At 44.1% G+C, this 24,108-nt stretch overlaps 1 protein-coding gene across 1 annotated transcript in view; it reads left to right on the top strand.

The window, feature by feature from the left end:
- LOC139319535 (store-operated calcium entry regulator STIMATE-like) overlaps window positions 1–16,497 on the top strand; it is a 39,947-nt gene extending 23,450 nt beyond the window's left edge. The window contains exons 5-8 of the mRNA XM_070947433.1: window positions 6,989–7,101; window positions 8,617–8,700; window positions 14,467–14,580; window positions 15,957–16,497. Of these exons, the coding sequence (XP_070803534.1) occupies window positions 6,989–7,101; window positions 8,617–8,700; window positions 14,467–14,580; window positions 15,957–16,055 (410 nt within the window). The 3' untranslated portion in view covers window positions 16,056–16,497. The remainder of the gene's footprint in view (window positions 1–6,988; window positions 7,102–8,616; window positions 8,701–14,466; window positions 14,581–15,956) is intronic.
- Window positions 16,498–24,108: the final 7,611 nt, after the last annotated feature.

Below are 24,108 nucleotides of genomic sequence, written 5' to 3'. Positions count from 1 at the left end.
ATGACTGGTGACTTAATGGCTTAATCTTCATCTGGACAATGGATTTGCTTAACGACCATTGTTGGCCTAAGCTTGTAAAAATGGGTGCAGCCATATGGAGATCCAATTAATGACCGGCACGCCTTACAACTCTAATTCCAGACTCAATTATGGTCGTACGTCGAGAACCCCCTGTGCTACAGAGCAGTGCAACCTTCCCAGCCAGCTTTCGTCAAGCAAAGCTAATGGGGGAAGCCAGATTCGCTTAATGACCGAATGATTCATTTAACAACAGCAACAATTCGGTTAAAACAACCAGGTCCAAAAAAGTCTTAAGTGAGGCAAACTCACTGACTTAACTGCCTTGCTTAGCAACAAACATACATACATACATACATACATACATACATACATACATACATACATATATATGTAGGTCTTTGGTTATTCGGGTTTTCTCCCACGTAAAATTGGAGGTGTCTTGGCAACGTTTCGACGAAGTCTCATTCGTCATCTTCAGGCTGGTGTTTTCGGCTTCGTGCTTCTAGGAGCAATGTGTGTGATCGTAGCTGTTTCTTCCTTTTAACTGCCTAGAAGCACGAAGTCGATTTGGTATAAATTTAAATATAAAATATAAATATAAATTTGGTATAAAATATATGTATGTGTGTGTGTTATACGTTTTTTTTCTTTAATCAACATAAGTGCTTTTTTAAAAAGTGTATTATCTGGGTCAGTTTGCTTAAACAGGCTGATAATAATAATGTTGCTAATGATAACAATCATAGTCATAATAATAATCATAATATATTCTTTACTTATACATGATAATCATAATATATTATTTACTTATACATAATAATAATCTTTCCTCATGTACTTGTACATAGTAATAATCTTTTACCTTCTAATTTCGACTTCTATTATCTAACCACTGATAATAGTTAATTTTTTTCCTACAGCGTTTCTTTACCATTTTTAATTTTTTTTTTAACCAAGTAAAAATTTTTTGGGGGAAGGAAGGTGCCGGCTTTCATCCTTGTCCTGCAGGACTGGTCTTCATGTCCTCAGAAACCTCCATCCAGATGTTAGGTTCATGCTGGCCTGTTGGTTTGTTTGTTTGTTTGGCTTAGTCGAGAACTCGCATGGCAAAGCATGGCCGGGCCCCGTTCCTATGCAAGCACCCCCACGGGCTGCAGCAGGTGGGTGGCTCCCCCTTTTGCAAAGAGACGCAGCCTCGGTGCAAGTCAGAACCCACATCTGGAAAGGCTTAGCTGAACAGCTGGGAGCCTCTAAAAGCTTTTGTGGTTGTTGGGGTTTTTCTTTTTTTCAGTTGGCTAACCTGTTGTTCCCCTCCGAGGATTTTTCCGTGCCAGATGGAAGTAGATTAGGAGCGTGAAAGAAAAACAAAACAGAGAAGAAAAGGAAGCAATTCATTTGGAAAAGGAGGAGATTGGGGGCGGTGGAAGGCGTTTAATGCAAAGTGCCCCACGCAGATGCCTTTTTTGGACTAGAGGAGGCTAGAGTGTGGATTTATCATGCATTCAGGGGTGGGCTGCAGGGGTTCGGGAGAACCTCTAGCTAAGATTCTGTGCGGTTTGGAGAACCCCCAAATCCCACTCCTGGCTGGCCCCGCCCCTCCCAGGAGTCCCCACGTGGCCCGTTTTGGATGCAGGTAAGTACAGGGCAAGTACAGAGGTTTGGGGAGGGTGAAAAACAAGCCTACTGGAAGTTCAGGAAGGCCGGGCCTGTTTCCGGCCTCCAGAGGGCCTCCGGAGCCTGGGGAGGCCTACTGGAAGTTCAGGAAGGCCGGGCCTGTTAACGGCCTCCAGAGGGCCTCCAGAGCCTGGGGAGGCCGTTTTTGCCCTTCCAAGAAAAGCTCAAGAAAAGCCTCCGGAACCCGGGGAGGGCAAAAACACCCCCACCACCATGGTGCACAAGACCGACTAGGCCACACCCACCATGGCCAGGCCCACGCAGTAACTGGGCAGAGAACTCCTTGCTAAAATTTTTGAAGCCCACCCCTGCGTGCATTCGTTTAGAACTTAGAATCACAGAATTTCACAGGGCTGGAAGGGATCTCGGAGGTCTTCTAGTCCAACCTCCTGCTCAAGGTAACAGACATTATATCATCCTGGTCAAATGGTTGTCCGGTTTATTTTTTGGAAACCTCCAGTGATGGAAGTCTGGGGAGATTCTCAGTCATTCAGGTCGTAGTTGTCCCAAAGGTGCAAATGTTCTTTCTGCACCAACTCAGAAAGCTCAAACAGCAGCCCAAGGAGCTGCTGATCCAGTTCTACAGAGGAATGATTGAGTCTGTCATCTGCACCTCTATAACTGTCTGATTTGGCTCTGCAACCCAACAAGACAGACACAGACTTCAGAGGATAATTAGAACTGCAGAAAAAACAATGGCTACCAACCTGCCTTCCATTGAGGACCTGTCTACTGCACGAGTCAAAAAGAGGGCTGAGAAAATATCTTACAGACCCCTCACATCCTGGACATGAACTGTTTTAACTCCTACCCTCAAAATGACGCTATAGAGCACTGCACACCAAAACAACTAGACACAAGGACAGTTTTTTCCCCGAACATCCTGCTTAACAACTAATTCCCACAACGCTGTCAAATAATTTACTAAGACTGTATTACTATTATTCTTCTCTTCCTTATTTAGTATCTATCTCTTCCCACTTATTACTATAACCATGTTGCTTGTATCTTTCAATTTATATTGTTTTTATTTGTTTCCTAGTATGATTTGATAGCTTATTAGTAACCTTGACTATTACAAAATTGTATCTTTTTAGTCTTGATGAATGTATTTTATTCTCCTTATGTACACTGAGAGCTTATACACCTAGGACAAATTCCTTATGTGTCCAATCACACTTGGCCAAGAAAGAATTCTATTCTATTCTATCTAGAGCTAGATTGAATTTTTCTGGACAGATTCCAGACTGCTCCACCAATATTCCTACATTATAACTTTGGACGGAGGTGTGATCGAAGAAGCCAGAGAGATGCCTCTGAAATTGCATGCGTCATGTTTGGAAATATCAGGGCTTATTCTGTATTCCCCCAAAGAGAACATCTGGAGTTTTTCTAAAGAGGTCAAAAGGTTCTTTCCACCAAAGCTGAATTCAGAAAGAACCGTTGTTAACTCATAGCAACGGATTCTTCCATAACATTCTTCCTCCATGCCGAATTCCTCTCGTTCAGCTGAACCATGAATTCTTGCATTTGACTTCAGACTTCAGGTGGGGGAAAAAAGACCAGGTGGCTCAATGGCTAAGACACTGAGCTTGTCGATCAGAAAGGTCGGCAGTTCGGCAGTTCGAATCCTAGTACAGGACTCCTGCGTGAGTAGGGGGTTGGACTAGATGACCTCGGTGGGTGGTTCAGAGAACCAGTAGCAAAAATCCCTGCCCCCCCCCATGTCCAGCTGAGCCGCGCGATCATCAGAGGCCTTTTTTCTTTTAAATGGCTCTGACGATCCAAGCTGAGTTGCCTGATCGGCAGAGGCTTTTCAAAAAAGCCTCTGCCGATCAGGCAACTCAGCTTGGATCGTCAGAGCCTTTTGAAAGCATTTTTTTACAACCTCTTCGTCGAAGAAGTTGTAGAAAAAAATAGTTTTAAAAGTTTTTTTTTTAATGGCCACGCCCACCCAGTCACATTACCCCCCCAAGCCACGCCCACAGAACCGGTAGTAACAAATTTTAGATTTCACCACTGCAATAAAGTTATTTATTTATTATTTATTTAGTCTTGGCCATGTGATCAAAATTCAGACGCTTGGCAACTGACTCCTATTCATGACGGTCGCAGTGTCCCGGGGTCTCGTGATCCCCTTTTGCGACCTTCTGTCAAACAAAATCAATGGGGAAGTCGGATTCACTTAACGACCGTTTGACTAACTTAAGAACTGCAGCGATTCACTTAATAACCGTGGGAAGAAAGGTGGTAAGACGGGTCGAAACTCACTTAACAAAATGTCTCCCTTACCAACAGTAATTCTGATTACTCAATTATGGTCATAACGTCAAGGATTATCTGTAGTTGTGCCGATCAAACGGCATATGGACAGATTTATTTGCTTGCATCCAAAATCTGACAGATTGAGGTCTGTTAAATTGAGAGTTTTTGGGGGGTTTGGGGTTTTTTTTTTTTTGAAATACATTTTTTTTTAAAAAAAATACATCCGTCTGGAAAGATCATCAAAGCCTTTCTAAGAAATTTCTGAGTGTAAAAAAATTTAGCTGAATTTGCACCAGAGGTGGTATTCAGCCGGTTCGGGCAAATTGGTGCCGTCCTATTTAGGCACATTTTTGAGGCCAGGTGCATGTGGGGAAGGCACGCGCGTGAACAAAGTGCACGCACAGAAGGCAGTAAGAGGCATCTGGTGTTACAGTGTTTGCATAAGATGCTGAATTTGTTCAGTGTTAACCTTGGTTAGTTTTTAATGTGGCGTTGGGTGTTGCGTGCACCAGGGTCAATTCTATTTGGTTAACCTTTCTCTTGGGAAAACCCAGAAAATACAGTAGGTGAATACAACGACCAGGTTAAGCACGTCGAATGAACACAACAGCAATTTCAAATAGCACAAGTATCTAAAGAAGATGTACATGTATAGAATAGAATAGAATAGAATAGAATAGAATAGAATAGAATAGAATAGAATAGAATAGAATAGAATAGAATAGAATAATAGAACAGAAAAAGAAAAGGAAAAAGAGGAGGAGGAGGAGAAGAAGAAAAAGAAAGAAGAAGAAAAAGAAAAAAGGAGAAGAGAAGAGAAGAAAAGAAAAGAAAAAAGAAAAGAAAAAAAGAAAAGAAAAGAGAAAGAAAAGAAAAAGAGAAAAAAAATAGGAAATAGAATAGTAATAGAACAAGGGATGGGATGGGATGGGATATAGAATAGAATAGAATAGAATAGAATAGAATAGAATAGAATAGAATAGAATAGAACAGAATAGAATAGAATAGAATAGAATAGAATAGAATTCTTTATTGGCCAAGTGTGATTGGACACATGAGGAATTTGTCTTGGGTGCATACACTCTCAGTGTACATAACAGAAAAGATACGTTCATCAAGAATCATAAGGTACAACACTTAATGATAGTCATAGGGTACAAATAAGCAATCAGGAAACAATATCAATATAAATCGTAAGGATACAAGCAACAAAATTACAGTCATGCAGTCATAAGTGGAAGGAGATGGGTGGTGGGAATGATGAGAAGGTTAATAGTAGTGCAGACTTAGTAAATAGTTTGACAGTGTTGAGGGAATTATTTGTAATGTATTACATTACATATAATGCTTCTTACAACCATGTGTTTACCCAAAAGTGCTTTTTTCAGGAAGCAACTGGACTTTGTTTTTTTTTTCTTTGAAGACGTTTTGCTTCTCATCCAAGAAGCTTCTTCAGCTCTGACTAAATGGTGGGGAATGGAAGGATTTATACTCCTTGCAGATATGCTGGTCATTTGCATCCTTTTAGAGAGGCGTTGAGGCCACCTGGAGGTTTATCTGTGTTTATCAGGCAACCTTCACAGTGCTTTACTCTGAAGTAAAGCTTTACCTCTCTAAGCGGTTTATAATGTCAGACTTTTGCCCCCAACAATCTGGGTCCTCATTTTACCCACCTCAGAAGGATGGAAAGCTGGGTCAACCTTGAGCCTGGTGAGATTTGAACTGCCAAATTGCAGTCAGCCGGCAGTCAGCAAAAGAAGCCTGCAGTACTGCACTCTGACCACTGCGCCACCGCAGCAAGACAGTTGTTAACTGAGTTTCCCCCCATTTTATGACCTTTCTTGCCACGGTTGTTAAATGAATCACTGCAGTTATTAAGTGAGCGACACGGTTGTTAAGTGAATCTGGCTTTCCCCGTTGACTTTGCTTGTCAGAAGGTCACAAAAGGGGATCGCAGGACCCCAAGGGACTCTGCAACCGTCATAAATGTGAGCCAGTTGCCAAGCATCCGAATTTTGATCCCGTGACGTGATGCTGCAACAGTCATAAGTGTAAAAAACAGTCACAAGTCACTTTTTTCAGCGATGGTGTAACTTCGGTCACTCAGTGCACTGTTGTAAGTCGAGGACTACCTGTAGCAACGTAGTAGTACCATGTTATAATCTCCTGGAGGCATGTGTTGAAAGGAAGCCATGGATTTGTGAAGCTAGTTCTTAATATAGTGGGTGTATAAATCTAGGGTTGCCAGGTCTACTTCCAAAAAATAGCGGACAAGCGGGGGGGGGGGGGGAGTTAAATAGTAAAAAAATAAAAAAATGTTTACAATTAAATTATATATTTTCTTACAAACATTTTAACAGGGAGTCTTTAACAATGAAAAACGAATTGATTCGCTTGTTGCTGGAAGATATTTTCTCCTTATGTAAATGATTTTTTGTGCTTGCATGCTGTGTGACAGCTTTTATACCATTATATTCAATTGTGAACGATTTCTGACACAATTTACAGTAGGCCGTCGTATTTGTTCTGTCGGTTTTGTTGTTGGTAATCCATGCAACAGTAGCTTCCCAGTCTTTGGTGTATTTGCACACTCCTCTCTTTCGTTTTAAAGAATTCGAAATCTCGCCGCTGTCACTCTCATCACTCGACGCCATTTTAGGTCAGTCGACACAAGCTACAATACATTTTAAAAATGTGAACTGTACATAATTTTATAATATATTTTTATTTTAATCTCATTAATTTTTTCGGAGAATCGAGTTCAATGGATATTCAATCTTTGTCTCATTCGAACTTATGAAAAAAAAGACAAAACGCAATTCTCCTATCCTTATTCTCTTAGACTGTACAGCTTTAGATTACGTACCATTTCATCATAAAGCTTTTGAATAAAAAAAATGTCCACTATTTTGTGAAAAAACATAGTGAACATAATGTGGAAAAAGCGGACTGTCCGCTCAAATAGTGGACACCTGGCAAGGCTATATAAATCATGGGTTTAATTCTATTTTTTGTTTCCTTTATTTAGGGGATCCACCACAGGCAGCTGCTTGGATTGGCCAATGTTTTCTCTACTTGCTCATAATGATCTTCGAGAAAACGGCAGTCGCTCTGGTCTTACTTATTCCCGGTTGGACAAAGGTAAGGAAGAAGAGCCCGATTCTCATCTTCGGCTAACTCATGAACGTTACTGATTTTTCAGGGGCAAATAAGCACATGGATTTAAATGCCTCCTTTGAGGACATGCATTAGGGAGAAAAATCCATATTTGGCAATATTTTGCCACAGCTAGAAGATCGATCCATCAGAATAGAGCTGGAGGGGGATCCTGGAGGTCTTCTAGTCCAACCCCCACAGGTGGCACGCGTAGCCATATCAGTGGGCACACGAGCTCAGCTCCAACCAGCTGATTTTCGGGCCTTCTGGGCCCACCGGAAGTAGGGAAACAGGTTGTTTCCTGCCTCCAGAGGGCCTCAGGGGTAGGTGGGGAAGGCCCTTTTTTCTCTCTCACCTGGCTCTGGGGCCTCTCTAGGAGTCTGGGGAGGGTTAAATTTTTGCCTCCCCCCCGGAGACCCTCCAGAGGCCAGAAACGGCCCATTTTTTGCTGTCCCCAGCCTCCAGAGCCTCTCTAGGGAGTCTGGGGAGGGTGAAAATTGCCTCCCCCCACCCCCGCGGAGGTTCCCTGGAAGTTGGCAAACGGACTATTTCTGGCCTCCAGAGGGCCTCCAAGGGGGGGGAGAAGCCATTTTTGCCCTCCCCAGACTCCTAGGGAGGCTCTGGAGCCAGGTGAGAGAGAAAAACGGGCCTACCGGGCCATCACATGCCAGGAGCGGGGGCGGGACGCATGTGCATGTGTGAGGGCAGGGCGCATAGAATTATGGGTGTGGACATGCGTGCATGCAATCCCCACCGGCCCCCTCTCCTGGCACGCAATGGCAAAAAGATTAGCTATCACTGCCCTATATCATTTCAGACAGGTGGGTGTCCAGTCTCTTCTTGAAAACCTCCAGTGGTGAAGCTCCCAAAACTTCTGGAGACAAGCTGTTCCACTGGTTAATTGTTCTAACTGTCAGGAAATTTCTCCTTATTTCCAAGTTGAATATCTCCTTGTTCAGTTTCCACCCATTGCTTCTTGTCCTGCCCTCAGGTGCTTTGGAGAATAGCTTGACTCCCTCTTCTTTGGGGCAGCCCCTCAGATATCGGAAGACTGCTATCATGTCTCCCCTAGTCCTTCTTTTCTCTAGACTAGCCATCTCATTTACAGCTCATGTAAAGAAAATTGTGGTTGTGTGCAGTCAAGGCAGTGACTGTCAGTCGGATTAATTGGCTAACCCCTGCTATGCTACAACACAACAGAACTATGGCTGTTGAAGTGCTTCTAAGTGTGTAAAATGGACATAGGTCACTTTTTCCAGGGCCTTTGTAACTTCGGACAGCCACTAAAATAATGGTTGTAAGTCAAGGACTATCTGTAATTGTAGAAGGGGTTAGCCATTGCTTTCCTCCACGTTATTTTTTTCTTCCAATTTCCCAAACTAATTGACCGCCCTGTGATCTCCTGGTGGTCTCTTATCCAAATATTATTCAGGCCCAGCTCTTTTCTTCTTCCGTAAAAGGACTCTGATTCTTTTTTTTTTCTCTCTCTCTCTCTCTCAGCTTCAGGAAATCCTCCTGGATTACATCCCTTCTCCTCAGCTGGAGCTGATCTTGGTGATTCTGGTGGTTCCTTTTATAGTCAACGTGAGTAAAAGATTTGGAAGGAAATGATTCTTTCGTCAAGGGAACTGATGAAAGGGGAGAGAGAGAGAGAAGGACGCGGGGTTTTCCATTGGTCATCCGATGGTCGCAAGGGTCAGAAAATCTTTGCCTTGGAAAATGTGACTGCTTTATAGATAATTTAGAGCACAAGGCCATCCGATTCAGCAGCACTTCTGCATAGTGTACTGATTAGAACAGCAGCGCCAAACCGGATGCGACCTACGGGGCGCTTAGACCTGGCCTGTGGGAGCAACATGGAAACAGTGAAGGATTGGCACGCGGTGCCTCTGCCTGCGAAAACGTGTGCAGCCCCCACTCCCGAGCTCCATTTTCACTGGCAGAGGGCTGCAGGAGGCCGTCACAGCTGAAAATGGAATCTGGGGGCTCCTCGAGCTCCATTTTCACTTACAGAGTGCTAGCAAAACAAACTACTAGCAAATGGCGCTCCCATGAGACACCTCTCCTGCGTAAGCTGCATTGGCTTCCAGTTGTCTTCTGGGTGCGCTTCAAGGTGTTGGTTACCACCTTTAAAGCGCTGCATGGCATAGGACCTGGGTATTTGCAGGACCGCCTTCTCCCACCGACCAGTACGCGCCCACAGAGAGGGACTCCTCTCAGGGTGCCGTCAGCCAGGCAATGTCGGCTGGCGACCCCCAGGGGGAGGGCCTTCTCTGTGGCAGCTCCCGCCCTCTGGAACGATTTGCCCCCGGAGATACGAAGGATATCAAATCTCCGGGTCTTTCGCCATGCCCTGAAAACTTTTCTTTTCCATCAAGCAGGGCTGGCGTGAAACCCCTCCCCCTTTTTTAGTCTTTTTAGTTGTTTAGTTTTAAATTGTCATGGGGTTTTAAATTGAATTGTTTTAAATTGGGCCAGTTATATAATTCTTTTAATAATTTTAAATTTTGTATCTGCATGTGTTTTAGCTCTGGCTGTTCACCGCCCTGAGTCCACTAGGAGAAGGGCGGTATACAAATTGAAATAATAAATAAATAAATAAAAGTGAATCCTCCCAGCTCCGCCTGGGCCACCACAGGTGCCCCTGATACTAGTGACATTGAGTGGAGGTCGTGCCCACCTAGGCCACGCCCACCTAGACAGGTCCACCTGGACACGCCCCTCCCCCCCCCGAGATTAAACACAACCCTCATGAGGCCCTCAATGAAATCGAGTTTGACACCCCAGGATTAGAAAAAGGAAGGGACAGAAAACAGTCCTAGCAGCAAATATAATGGGGAAGACAATTATCTTAGCCAAAACAGGCATTATTTTATTATTTTAGTTATTTGTATCCTGTCTTTACTAGTTTTACAAGTAGTTCAAGGTGAGGAACATATTTGACACGGCTTTTTCCTCCTGTTTTCCCAACGACAACAACTAGATGAAGAGGGTTGGACTGAGAGAGAAAGACTGGCCAAAAGTCATCCAGTTGGCTTTCATGCCTAAGGGGAGACTAGAACTCACCGTCTCCTGGTGATTGGCCCAAAATCACCAAACTGGCTTTGATGTCTAAGGCGGGACTAGAACTCACCATCTCCTGGTGTTTGGCCCATGGTCACCCAACTGGCTTTCATGGCTAAAGTGGGACTAGAACTCACAGTCTCCTAGTGATTAGCCCAAGGTCACCCAGCTGCCTTTCATGGCTAAAGTGGGACTAGAACTCACAGTCTCCTAGTGATTAGCCCAAGGTCACCCAGCTGCCTTTCATGGCTAAAGTGGGACTAGAACTCACAATTTCCTAGTGGTTGGCCCAAGGTCACTCAGCTGGCTTTCATGGCTAAAGTGGGACTAGAACTCACCGTCTCCTGGTGATTGGCCCAAAATCACCCAACTGGCTTTGATGCCTAAGGCGGGACTAGAACTCACTGTCTCCTGGTGATTGGCCCAAAATCACCAAACTGGCTTTGATGTCTAAGGCGGGACTAGAACTCACCGTCTCCTGGTGTTTGGCCCATGGTCACCCAACTGGCTTTCATGGCTAAAGTGGGACTAGAACTCACAGTCTCCTAGTGATTAGCCCAAGGTCACCCAGCTGCCTTTCATGGCTAAAGTGGGACTAGAACTCACAGTCTCCTAGTGATTAGCTCAAGGTCACTCAGCTGGCTTTCATGGCTAAAATGGGACTAGAATTCTCCTTCTCCTAGGAATTGGCTCAAAGTCACCCAGTCGGCTTTGAAGCTTAAAGTGGGACTAGAACTCCCAGTCCCTCATTTTCTAGCCTGGTACCTTAACCACTAGCCCAAACTGGCATGGGACAGGTGGGTGAAACAGGTTGTCAGAAATAGTTTAAAGCAGAGTTTTTCAATCTTGGGAACTTTTAAGACGTGTTTCAAGTCCCAGAATTCCCCACCCAGCATGTATGGACTTCAACTCCCAGAATTCCCCAGTCAGGAATGCTTGCAAGATTATGAATATGAAAGTTTGAATAAGAGAACCACAAGCTCCTATGTAAAAAAGTTAACGACTTTTCCCCCCACCCCCCATCCAACAATACAGTATAAAATTATGTCAGGTTATTGGACAGGACATTGACAAATTTATTATTAAAATAACAGGAAGCCGACACCCTAGTTTGTTCTGTCAAGACATAAATTACATTAAGAACGGAAACCGAAAACGTTGGTGGAGCTTCTGTTAACCAGATGTTAAACCAGTTAGAACAAAACAAACAAAAAAATAAAATTAAAGCTGCCAGAAACCACAACAGCATAGGAAGACCGGGGACCTAACATTACTATAGGCAGGTGGTAGCTGCTCTTAGGTTATGTATAACGTAAAAGCTACAAAAGCCCAAATCTTGCTAACCCACCAGAATGAAAGCAAACCATTAAGAGAATCAGTGATCCCAACTATTATAAGTGTCTCTGAATGTCTGTAAAATATATAGATAGTTTGAGCCCCACTGGTGTATATTTGTGTCTCTTTAAAAACAGGTAGTCCTTGATTTAGGACCACAATTGAAGCCAAAATTTCAATTGCTAAGCAAGACAGTGGTTAAGTGAGCTCTGCCCCATTTTACGACCTTTCTTGCCACGGTTGTTAAGCGAATCATTGCAGTTGGTAAGTTGGTAACACAATTGTTAAGTAAATCCGGTGTTCCCATCAACTTTGCTCATCAGAAGGTCGCAAAAGGCAATCATGTGACCCCAGGACACTAAAATCATCATAAATACGAATCAGTTGCCAAGGATTTGAATTTTAATTCCATGACCACGGGGATGCTGCAATGGTCATAAGTGTGAAAAATGGTCGTAAATCCCTTCTTTCAGTACCGTTGTAATTTTGAATGGTGTTGTGACCTAGGCCCATGTACTTAATAGTAAATGCAAAACAGTTCCAAAAAATAAACAGATTTTATTCAAACAGCTGAGAATTAACTCACTCTCAGCGTATTCCAAATTAAATGAAAGCAAAGTCCTCAAAACATCATTCTTCGGTTTATCTCTGACCTTGGGATAATTAGGCAAACTGCCAAAGGCTTTTCTTGGCAACAGTTCAGGAACAGAAGACGCTGAGAAGAAAGAAATACAGCCAAACACGAAGCAAATCTCTCAACAGTTGTTTTCCAGCAAAGAGCCCAAGAGCCGTTGCTGGTCTTTTAAGCCTTATGGGAGGGGCCAATCATCTCTTGGCCCTACTCCCAAGTCGTCCTCTCTGCTTTAGCTGCTCCTGCCTTCTGGCAGCTCTTCTCATGTGCGCACTAGAAACAGGCTCCTCCTGTTCCTCTGCCTCTCTACTGTCAGCCTCTGGAGGCTCCGGAGTTGGCACATCACTCCCCGATGGCCCTGGCCCCATCTCTGCCTCCGACGCAGAGCCCTCATCCGGGCCTTCCCCAGCCTCCAGGACTGGCCCATGTTCTTCCTCAGCCTCATCGCTGTCCGACTCCGCTGCCAGCTCCTCAGGTTGCTGGCGGATCACAACAAATGGTCACTAAACGAAAGGTGGAAAGCTGCCTGTAATTTTATATCTTGCTTCATAAAGCATGGCTGGCTGGGGAATTCTGGGAGTTGAAGTCCACCCATCTTAAGGTTGCTGAAGACTTCCTGCCTGGGTGAATTCTGGGAGTTGAAGTCCACAATTTCAGGGTTCCAAGTAACAGCTCCATAGAAGGCAAAACTCCGAGGCAGGTAAATTCCTCAAAGAATAGCTTTATTGGATATATCATATTGGCACAGATTTGGTGAAAACTGACTCTGAAGATTCCCACAGTTTTCACCTAAAAGTTTTTTCCCCTTCCCCAAACAATCAGTCACATGATCCAATCATGGCCCTGTCTGGTTGCCTGGTGTTATGGCCTGCCAGTGGATCTGGCAGCAGATTCGGACAGTGAAGAGATTGGGGAAGAACATGGGCCAGTCCTGGAGTCTGGGAAAGGCTCTGATAAGGGCTCTGCGTCGGAGGCAGAGATGGGGCCAGGGCTGTCTGACAGTTGTCAGCTGCCTTTGGAGTTGGACATCAGTGAGGCAGAAGAACAGCTGGAGCCTGTTCCCAGTGTGCGCATGCGCAGAGCTGCCAGGAGAAGGGAACAGCTAAGGAACAAGGGCCGACTCAGGAGTAAAGCCATAGGTGGACGGTGAATGGCCCCTCCCATAGGGAATAAAAGAGGAGCGAAAGGGGAGTGGAGTTTGCAGGAGACAATTAGTTCATTCCTGCATTCTTGCCAAGTATTGTGGGCGTCTGAAAGATATCGGCCTGGCCACTCTCCAAGCCTGATAAAGGTCGGTAATTGTGAACTATCTTGAAAGACTGTTGGAGAGGAAAGACTTTGCTGGAGAGGAAATCACTGTCAATTAAATAAAAGGGGTTTATCGGGATGAAAACTCGGCTTCGTGCTGCTGGGGAAGCCTAGGTCAGAACACCTGCTGACATCACTCCACCTTCCTCTGACCAGGTGGGAGAATGTCCTTGGTTCCCAAGAGAAAGTATTTTGTTTTGGCTACAAAATCCCAGCTATCTAAAAATCCCCCCTCCCTATCCCTCAGCTCCAGTGTGGCAACAACACTGAAGCTTCCAAGATGGCTTCCATCAGGTCAGCTTCAGGATTGATACACCCCAGTAGTGGGTTTCAAAATTTTTTACTACCAGTTTTGTAGGTGTGGCTTGGTGGGCATGGCTTGGTGGGCGTGGCAGGGGAAGGATACTGTAAAATCTCCATTCCCACCCCACTCCAGGGGAAGGAGTCTGTTGGCTCAGCAGACTGATAGCATTGTGATTAACACCAGCTGTCTGCAATTACTGTAAGTTCGAATCTCACAAGGCTCAAGGTTGACTCATCCTTCCATCCTTTCTAAGGTAGGTAAATTGAGGACCCAGTTTGTGGGGGCAATAAGCTGACTTTGTATAAATATACAAAAGTATAAAGGCTATTGCTTAACGCATTGTAAGCCGCCCTGAGTCTCCGGAGAATGGCGGCATATAAATCAAATTAAAAAAAAAAAAGGATACTGTAAAATCTCCATTCCCACCCCACTCCAGGGGAAGGATACTGTAAAATCTCCATTCCCTCCCCATCAGCTGGGACTCGGGAGGCAGAGAATAGATGGGGGCGGGGCCAGTCAGAATTTTTACTACCGGTTCTCCGAACTACTCAAAATTTCCGCTACAGGTTCTCCAGAACTGGTCAGAACCTGCTGAAACCCACCTCTGACACACCCATCTTAAAAAGTGGCTAAGGTTGAGAGACGCACTAGTCTACCCGTACAAGCATATATATTTTTCTCTCTTTTTTTCCCTCCGTCTCCTTTTAAGGCTGTTATGTTCTGGGTTGTGGACAGCTTGACGATGAAAAAACACCAGGGGAAGGAAAAGCTGGAAGTCAGCACGGCGGAATATCCTGAAGCTTTGAAAGATGACGATATCCAGGTAAAGGAAGACTCAGGAATGTTGGCAGGAGAGAAACAAAAAAATGGGCCGGTTGCACGCTGAGCTTTGAAGAATCTCCAAGAATTCACCAAGGAGATGGTTGCTCCGTGGAAGCACATTTGTCTTGGCCTGCAGCATGTGACATCTGTGGGTGTGTCGGTGTGCGTGTGTGCATGTACACAAGCATTCCTTTCCCCGTTAAAAGTGGAAATAAACTAATCCCCGAGCTGCCATCATCAAACCCACTGATAAATATTTCCATGCCAAAGCCCGGTTGAAGCAAGGGAGAGAACTTGAGGCAGGCCGATATCGCAGCGAGCAAAGTTTGCATTCAGAGGGGGAAAAAAAATAAATAAATCAACGCACGTTCGCTAGGCTTGGCGCAGAAAACGGCCAATAATTATTTGCAGGAAAGCCCCAAGCTCAGCAAAACGCAGCCTCCTCTATTTGGGATATCCTCTGAGCACCTCGTAGGTTCAAAGTGGGGAGGAAATAAAGTGCCTAATTTTTTTTCCAGCCAGCCTTTGTTCTCTGTTGATGCACACAAAGGATTGTGTGCTCAGCATCTGGCCGTCTCTGTTTGCAGATGTGCTGTCTGTGCCAAAGGGCGAAATTTGGTTGGGGGATGGTTATCGGTGGTGTCCCTGCCTTCACACACACACACACACACACACCCTGCGAGTCTCCACATCCTTCAAAATGTTTACAGGGATCAAGGCTGCAACTGACTCTCCCTCTGTGTGCAGTCTTCTTTTTCTTCTTCGTCTTCGTCTTCGTCTTCGTCCTCCTCCTCCTCCTCCTCCTCCTCCTCCTCCTCCTCCTCCTCCTCCTCCTCCTCCTCCTCCTCCTCCTCCTCCTCCTCCTCCTCCTCCTCCTCCTCCTCTTCTTCTTCTTCTTCTTCTTCTTCTTCTTCTTCTTCTTCTTCTTCTTCTTCTTCTTCTTCTTCTTCTTCTTCTTCTTCTTCTTCTTGCGCTGTACTTACCTGGCATCCAAAATGGGCCATGTGGAGACTCCTGGGAGGGGAGGGGCGGTGTCGGTAGGGCCAGCCGAAAATCAGCTAGGGCAACAGATCGCGTGCCTGTAGGTATGGCTCCGTGTGCCACAGTTTCGCCATCACGGACTTATACTATTTCAGACAAGTGACTTTCCTGTCTCTTCTTAAAAACCTCCAGTGATGGTGCACCCACGGAAGTAAGCAGGAAAACTCTTTATCGAGTTTGTCTTTTCTGCTCTTCAAGCGTCAGGAGACATTAAAAGTCCTTCTTCCTCTTTGCTGCTTGCCCCTATTTGCTCATGAATAGTTCTAATTGGCAAATGATAAGAAGAAATGGCCCGTGAAATGAATTTGTGAATGCTTTTCCCCCTTTCCTCCACAGGTCCTCCTTTGTCCCACTTTGGATTTTGACAGTTCCAGGAGTGACGTCGATCTCCTGGCGTCTCTTCCTCAAAACAGGAGCCCAAGCTTAAAAAACTGAGATTATTGAGTGGCCCTTCAATAATTCCTAATTCAACAACAACAACAACAAAAGAAACTTCATTTTAGAGACCACAAACTGGAGAGACTGTACAACGTGAACCACTGAAGCATCCTAAGGTGGTTTGCACCTGTGGCCTGCTGCATTTTGTAATATGGCTCTGGGTTGTTTGAGGGGCTTAAAATTGCGTTTTTGGGGTTGTGTATTGTCCTGCTGATTCTAGATAGACTGTTTATTCTGGCTGGCCAGTTGGCGATAGTTTTGGATTGATTCTACATCGTAGCACTTTTTTAAAACAAAAAAAGGAAAGAACGAGAAAGAAAGCATGCAAGAAACAAAGAAAGAGAGAGAGAAAAAGAGAACAAAAGGAAGGAAGGAAGGAAGGAAGGAAGGAAGGAAGAAAGAAAAAGAAAGAGAAAGAAAGAAAAAGAAAGAAAGAAAGAAAGAAAGAAAGAAAGAAAGAAAGAAATGAGAATCAAATTGAATTTGCCCTGTGCAAACCTGAACGACTCACAAAAGTACAAATCATTTGTAAATAGAATCTGGTTACAAAGACTGAATTTAAAAAAAAACCTTACTGTTTGAGCCTTATTGACTCAATTTCTTTTTTACTCCCATTTTGTAAGAATAATAAATATTTCATATTCAAATGGCTACAGAAACTATCACTGGTGTGTTCCGAGCTCTGCTTTCGGGGGAAATAATTATAATAATTATTTTTTATAATAATTATAAAGTAATTATAAAATTATTTTATAGCTTTATAGTATAGAACAGTGGTGAAATCTGAACCAGTTTGCTACCGGTTGGCTGGCCTCGCATACATGCTGTGCGCCAAGCGGGCACTGTTCGTGCATATGCGCACCAAACGCATGCTACATACACAGTGCACACCAAAGCTGCTATATGCGCATGCGCAGTGCACACCAAACACGCGCTGCGCATTTAAAAAGCTACCAGTTTGGTCAAACCGGTAGTTAAAAAAAGCTACGATCCGACGATCAGCTAAACCGCGCGGCACAGCTGATCCCACCCTCGCTGTTCTACTTACCTTCCCAAGCCTAATTTTGGCGCGTGCTGTGAGCGCGCGCATATGTACTTGATTATACATATAATAACAGCTGCAAGAATTGTTTTATGCTCAAAATTGGAAAGCAGAGAAAATTACCTTTGGAAGAAGAAGTAATAAAAAAAAAATTAGATTGTGCAGAAATGAATAGATTAACTTTGATGATTAAGGATAGGGAAGAGTCAGAATATTTTAAGATACGTAATTATTTTTATTGTTGGTAGGAAAAGAGATATAAATGATTAATATTATAATTATGTATAAAAATTTGATGACTAGAATATTGTTTTAGCAATGAATTGTTAGAATGGCTCGGATGAAGATCAAGATAGAAGAAACTAAATGGAAGAAGGAGAAGAATTTTGGAAGATAGCACCGAGATGTCACAGGAAAGGGAGGATTGATGTATTAAATGTTTGTTTGTCTTAAAAAAAATTTTTTAATTTTTTTTAAAAAAAGGGTTGGGAAGGTAAGTAGAACAGGGGGGATCAGCTGTGCTGCGCTATTTAGCTTCGCTAGAAAGCAGGATTTCCTGCTTTCTAGCAAAACTAAACCGCGCAGCACAGCTGATCGTTGGATGTTAGCATTTTTTTACTACCGGTTTGCCCAAACCGGAGCGAACCGGTAGCATTTCACCCCTGGTATAGAATGCTCTTGCTTGACAATACTGCCAGGGGAATTCTGAGAGTTTGAAACTCATCCATCGCAAAGTTGCTCAGTTTAAGAAACACCGGGCTAAGTTTGAGCCTTCATTTGTAAAATGGGATTTGTGATCACTTTATACAGCTCCAAGGGAAATTACAAAATCCAGATTTGTATGCTTTTTTTTTTAAACAAATCCTCTTTCTCAGCCTCTTGTAATGAGCAAAAAGGAAGAGGCAAAACTTTTTACAAAGTTATCCTTCCACGCAGCGTGCATTTTGGCTTTTTTAGGGTGGATATTAAAATCACTGGGTTTGTGAGTTGGCCCACTTAATAACCAAGAGCTCTTTTATTGACGTGTGCCATTGGTTACCTTCCCTGAACCCGCAGCCGCTCCTTGTGGAGTTCTTCTTCAGCTCATTCTTTGGCCTTGGAAAACAGCTGTTTAAATGAGCATCTCTTCCACCTCATTACCGATTGTTTGCTTGGCAAGGTTTTTGTTTGATCTTTGAGCTAAATTGCTCTGCGTGGGCTTTGTTTTTTTTTCCTTTCAGTTTAAACAGGAAGCCTAGACATAAATTATTTTTTAAAAATACATTAACTGTGTTTGTTTTTCCAAAGAGACAAGCAAGGGAGTGTCAGACTTCCAAATTCTTTCTGTGTTTTTCAAATAGTTCTCTCTAATCTTTATGACATGGTTTCTTTGGCTGCTGTTCCATTCTGCTTTCTATCCTATTTGCGCTCAAAGGACCTCTGGAGTAGTCAAAAAAGTCAAGATGGTGGCCATGACAGAACTGTCCTATTCCTATTCTATTCTATTCTATTCTATTCTATTCTATTCTATTCTATTCTATTCTATTCTATTCTACTCTACTCTACTCTACTCTACTCTACTCTACTCTACTCTACTCTACTCTACACTATTCTTCATTCTGTTCTGTCCTGTCCTGTCCATTCCATTCCATTATTCTATCCTACTGTACTCTACTCTACTCTACTCTACTCTACTCTGCTCTGCTCTGCTCTGCTCTAATCTAATCTAATCTAATCTAATCTAATCTAATCTAATCTATTCTTCATTCTATTCTGTTCTGTTCTGTTCTGTTCTGTTCTGTTCTGTCTTGTCCTGTCCTGTCCTGTCCATTCCATTCCATTCCATTCCATTCCATTCCATTCCATTCCATTCCATTATTCTATCCTACTCTACTCTACTTTACTCTACTCTACTCTAATCTAATCTAATCTAATCTAATCTACTCTATTCTTCATTCTATTCTGTTCTGTTCTGTTCTGTTCTGTCCATTCCATTATTCTATCCTACTCTACTCTACTCTACTCTACTCTACTCTACTCTACTCTACTCTAATCTAATCTAATCTAATCTAATCTAATCTAATCTAATCTAATCTAATCTAATCTCTATTGAATATTTGCATCTCAGGGTTGAAATGAGGGGTCCTTGTTACTCTCTGAGCTTGCTTGTTTTCTTCCAGACATTTCGTTACCCAACTAGGTAACATAATCAGTGCAAGAAAGGAGTGGGGTTTCCACTCCACTCATCTGGTAATATATAATAGCAGCACCCCATTCCTCCCCTCCCCAAATTAGGTTAAAACCCCAAAGCCCAGCAAAAGGGAATCATTTAAATTTCTTCCAGAATGTTTCTATTTCCCCCCCCCCCCCCGATTCTAGAACAAAAGCAAACAATGATGGTTGAGGGATTCTGGGAGATGAAGACCACCCAACTTAAAGTTGCTAAGGTTGAGAAACACCGGTCTTCGCCGATATTGAATTAGAGAACAAGACTTTTGACACATATCAAACAAAAGTGACCCTTGAATGGAAAAAGTGAAGTGAGCTGAAGGGAGACTAATTTGGTTCTGTTAGTAGGCTAATTCTGGAATGATGATATATATAGCGTGCATTTTTCTTACTGCGCATGTCTAAGATGGCGTCCCGGCGCTGAATCCCGGATCCTTGAACAGCTATGACCCCCCCTTGAGTGAGGGTCACTTCCCCGCTGCCCTGAAAGAGGCGGTGGTGAGGCCTCTCCTCAAGAAGCCGTCCCTGGATCCAGCAATATTGGCTAACTATCGTCCTGTCTCCAACCTTCGCTTCATTGCGAAGGTTGTTGAGAGTGTGGTCGCGCAACAGTTTCCACAATTCCTGGAGGAAACATCCTATCTGGATCCGTTCCAGTCGGGTTTCAGGTCTGGGCACAGCACGGAAACGGCATTGGTCGCGTTGGTTGATGATCTCTGGAGGGCTCGGGACAGGGGTTATTCCTCTGTTCTGGTCCTATTAGATCTCTCAGCGGCTTTTGATACCATCGACCATGGTATCATGCTGCACCGGCTGGAAGAGTTGGGGGTGGGAGGCACCGTGTTACGGTGGTTCTCCTCCTTTCTCTCCGACCGGTCGCAGTTTGTGTTGGCAGGGGGGCAGAGGTCGACCTCGAGGCCTCTCATTTGTGGAGTGCCGCAGGGATCGGTCCTCTCGCCCCTTCTGTTCAACATTTATGTGAAGCCACTGGGCGAGATCATCCGTGGCTTTGGGGTGAGATACCACCAGTACGCTGATGACACCCAGCTGTACATCTCCACCCCAGGCCACCCCAACGATGCCCTTGAAGTGATGTCCCAGTGCCTGGAGGCTGTGCGGATCTGGATGGGGAGGAACAGGCTCAGGCTCAACCCTTCCAAGACTGAGTGGCTGTGGCTCCCGGCATCCCGATATAGTCAGTTGACTCCATCACTGACTATTGGGGGCGAGTCTTTGGCCCCCACTGAAAGGGCTCGCAATCTGGGAGTCCTCCTGGATAGGCAGCTGTCTTTGGAGGAACATCTGACGGCTGTTACCAGGGGGACCTTTTATCAGGTTCGCCTGATTCGCCAGTTGCGGCCCTTTCTTGATCGGGATTCCCTGTGCACAGTCACTCACGCCCTCGTCACCTCTCGCCTTGACTACTGTAACGCTCTCTACATGGGGCTCCCCTTGAAGAGCACCCGGAGGCTCCAGCTGGTCCAGAATGCAGCAGCGCGGGTAGTGATGGGAGCAACATGGCGCTCCCATGTAACACCACTCCTGCGCGAGCTGCACTGGCTCCCGGTGGTCTTCCGGGTGCGCTTCAAGGTGTTGGTTATCACCTTTAAAGCGCTCCATGGCATAGGGCCTAGCTATCTCCGAGACCGCCTGCTGCTACCGATGACCTCCCATCGACCCGTGCGCTCCCACAGAGAGGGCCTCCTCAGGGTGCCATCAGCCAAACAATGTAGGCTGGTGGCCCCCAGGGGGAGGGCTTTCTCTGTGGGGGCTCCCACCCTCTGGAATCAGTTGCCCCCGGAGATAAGAAGAATCCAGGACCTCAATGCCTTCCGTCGTTCCCTGAAAACCTATCTTTTTCAGCAAGCCGGGTTGGCTTAAGAAGAAATTTTTAAAATTTTTAAATTCTTTTAATTAGTCTGTGATTTTTAATTTTTTGGGCCAAATTTTATATATATTTTTAAATGTTTTAATATTTGTATTCTATGTTTTTTATCTTGGCTGTACACCGCCCTGAGTCCTCAGGGAGAAGGGCGGTATATAAATTCGAAATTAAATTAAATTAAATTAAAATTTTTGAGAATCTTGGACATGTTTGCAAGATTCGGATTCTTTCAAACGTAATAAACGCAGGAAATTTGGCACTCACTTTGGAAGAGATTAACTGAGAACAGTTGTGTTAAGAGTTGTGAGATGTGACCCTTTTCTAAGTGGTACCATAAAGTTATTATTACATGCTAAACACAGCATGTGGATCCAGATTGATTTTAAGATATAAACAGGGATTAACAGCATCACAAAATAAGAGAGTTGGAAAGGACCTTGGAGGTCTTTTAGTCCAGCAGGAGACCCTATACCATTTCAGACAAATGATTGTCCAGTCTTTTCTTAAAAGTCTCCCATCTTGGAGCAACACAATCTCTGGAGACAGGACGTTCCACTGATTATTTTAATTATCAGGAATTTTCACCTTAATTCCAGGTTGGTTCTCTCTTTGATTAGTTTCCATCCATTGCTTCTTGTCCTGCCTTCAGGTGCTTTGGAGAATAGCTTGACTCCCTCTTCTCTGTGGAAGCCCCTGAGATATTGGAACACTGCTATCATGTCTCCCCTAGTCCTTCTTTTCATTAAACTAGACATACCCAGTTCCTGCAACCGTTCTTCGTATGTTTTAGCCTCCAGTCCCCTCATCCTCTTGGTTGCTCTTCTCTGCACTCTTTCAAGAATCTCAACATCTTTTTTTGTGGCGAAATAACATTAACTAAAGAGTCACATCACCCCAAAAGTGTCAGTGGCTTCAACTATGCACAAATGTCTTTATCACGTGCAACTTTTTTGTGAATGGCTACCTTCAGTTGGAAATTATCTTTGACTATATCTGCAATTTTGCAACGTCTGCATCCCCTGTTGATCAATGCATTTTGAATTGCATCAATGAATTGCATCAATATATAAAGAAATTCTATTTTTATTTTTAAAATACCACCCTAGTTTAAATTTTTCACCCCTATATTAAGGCAGCTACTTTCTGCAAACAGTTAAATTTGTGAGCGTATGTGTGATACCCATCCATACCCATCCTGCTGCGTTACATAACAACATTGGCGCTGTGTAACTAAGTTTGCATAACAGGCTAAGCCACAAAATGCTAGCCGAGTTTAGCAGGTTGTGTGAATAGAAATACTAGCCTGGTTACCACGATTCCAATCCTGCTTAGCAAATTTATAGTACAACAGTATTTACAGTACAAACAGAATATATTTACATTCTTAACGGTCTCCATTGAAATTAAAATGGCTTCATCGTTTGATTGCCATTTAATATCTGAGCATAATTTCCCACGATATTGCCATTTAATATCTGAGCATAATTTCCCAAACTTTCCACGCTGGGAGCACTCGCTCGCACATTACACAAACAGTGCAAATACATTTTTTAAAAAATGGTTGTGTGCAACTTTTACCAAGCTGTTCCAACTGAGGAGTGATTTTTCAAGAACAATTTCTTAACTAGATAATAATCATACATTGGATTTTGCTATAGCTGCTTACGATGATGTCCTTGGTTAACCTGTTGTGGCCCGTTAGTGGCCTGTGCGGATTGTAGCTGATTCCTACAACGAGGAAGCTGGTGTGGAGCTGCGCCAGCAGCCTGTGCAGCTGGCGCTCGAGTCGGACAATGAGGAGGCTGGAGAAGATGTGGTGCCAGAGGCAGGGATTCAGCCAGGGCCTTCAGAACCTCCAGAAGCTCCTTTAAGTGAAGAGGACGAAGAGGAGGAGCCTCTTCTCGATGCACGGGCGCGCAGAGCTTCCAAAAGGCAGGAGTGGCTCCTCAGGAGGAGGTCTCCTCGAGAGTAAGGCTTGGGGCTAATTGGCCACTCCCTTAGCTTATTTAAGGAGGAACGCCGATTGCAGCAAGCTGTAGGGAACAACTTTAGTTCACTCTCCTTCGCGTCTGGATTCTCTGCAAAATTGCTTCTGGGCTTTCTGCCAACTCTAGTAAGACTGTGATTACCTTATTTTAGAATGCTTGTAGGTTGTTAAGGAAGTTTATTAACAGCCTTTGGTTGAAAAAGACTGAGTTATTTGAGTAAAATAAGCTTTGTATAGGTTTTGTGTGTGCTGCGTTCTTTGGGGTCCATAGCTGGGGCAGAGCATAACCAAACGTCAAGCAGCTGCTTGCAAATGAAGAACTACAGGTGGTCCTCGACTTACAACAGTTCGTTTAGTGACCGTTCAAAGTTACGACGGCACTGAAAAATGTGGTTTATGACCGTTTTTCATAGTTATGACCTGTGCAAGCATCCCTACGATCATGTGATCAAAATTCAGATGCTTGGCAACTGGTTCATATTTATGACCATTGCTGCCTCCCGGGCTAATTATGATCCTCTTTTGCGACCTTCTGACAAGCAAAGCCAATGGGGGAGCCAGATTCACTCAACGACCGTGTTACTAACTTAACCGCAGTGAATCATTTAACGACTGTGGCAAGACAGGCCGTAAAATTTGCTAAAACTCATTTAACTCTCATTACCAACAGAAATGTTGAGCTCAATTGTGGTCGTAAGTCGAGGCTGTGAGAAATGCAGGTAGTCCTCCACTTACAACGATTCACTTAGTGACCGGGTTTGAAGTTACAACACGACTGGAAAAAGTGACTTATGACCGTGTTTCACGCTTACGACCATTGCAGCATCCCCGTGGTCACGTGATCAAAAATCATTCGCAACTGACTCGTATTTGTGACGGTTGCAGTGTCACACGGAGTCACACGGAGTCACACGGAGTCACACAGAGT

Source organism: Pituophis catenifer, unplaced genomic scaffold, assembly GCF_029215685.1.
Source record: "Pituophis catenifer annectens isolate HBS135680 unplaced genomic scaffold, rPitCat1.0.hap2 SCAF_7, whole genome shotgun sequence".
Lineage (NCBI taxonomy): Eukaryota > Metazoa > Chordata > Lepidosauria > Squamata > Colubridae > Pituophis > Pituophis catenifer.
The sequence above is the reverse complement of the archived record's forward strand: the minus strand, read 5'-3'. Positions and strand labels throughout refer to the sequence as shown.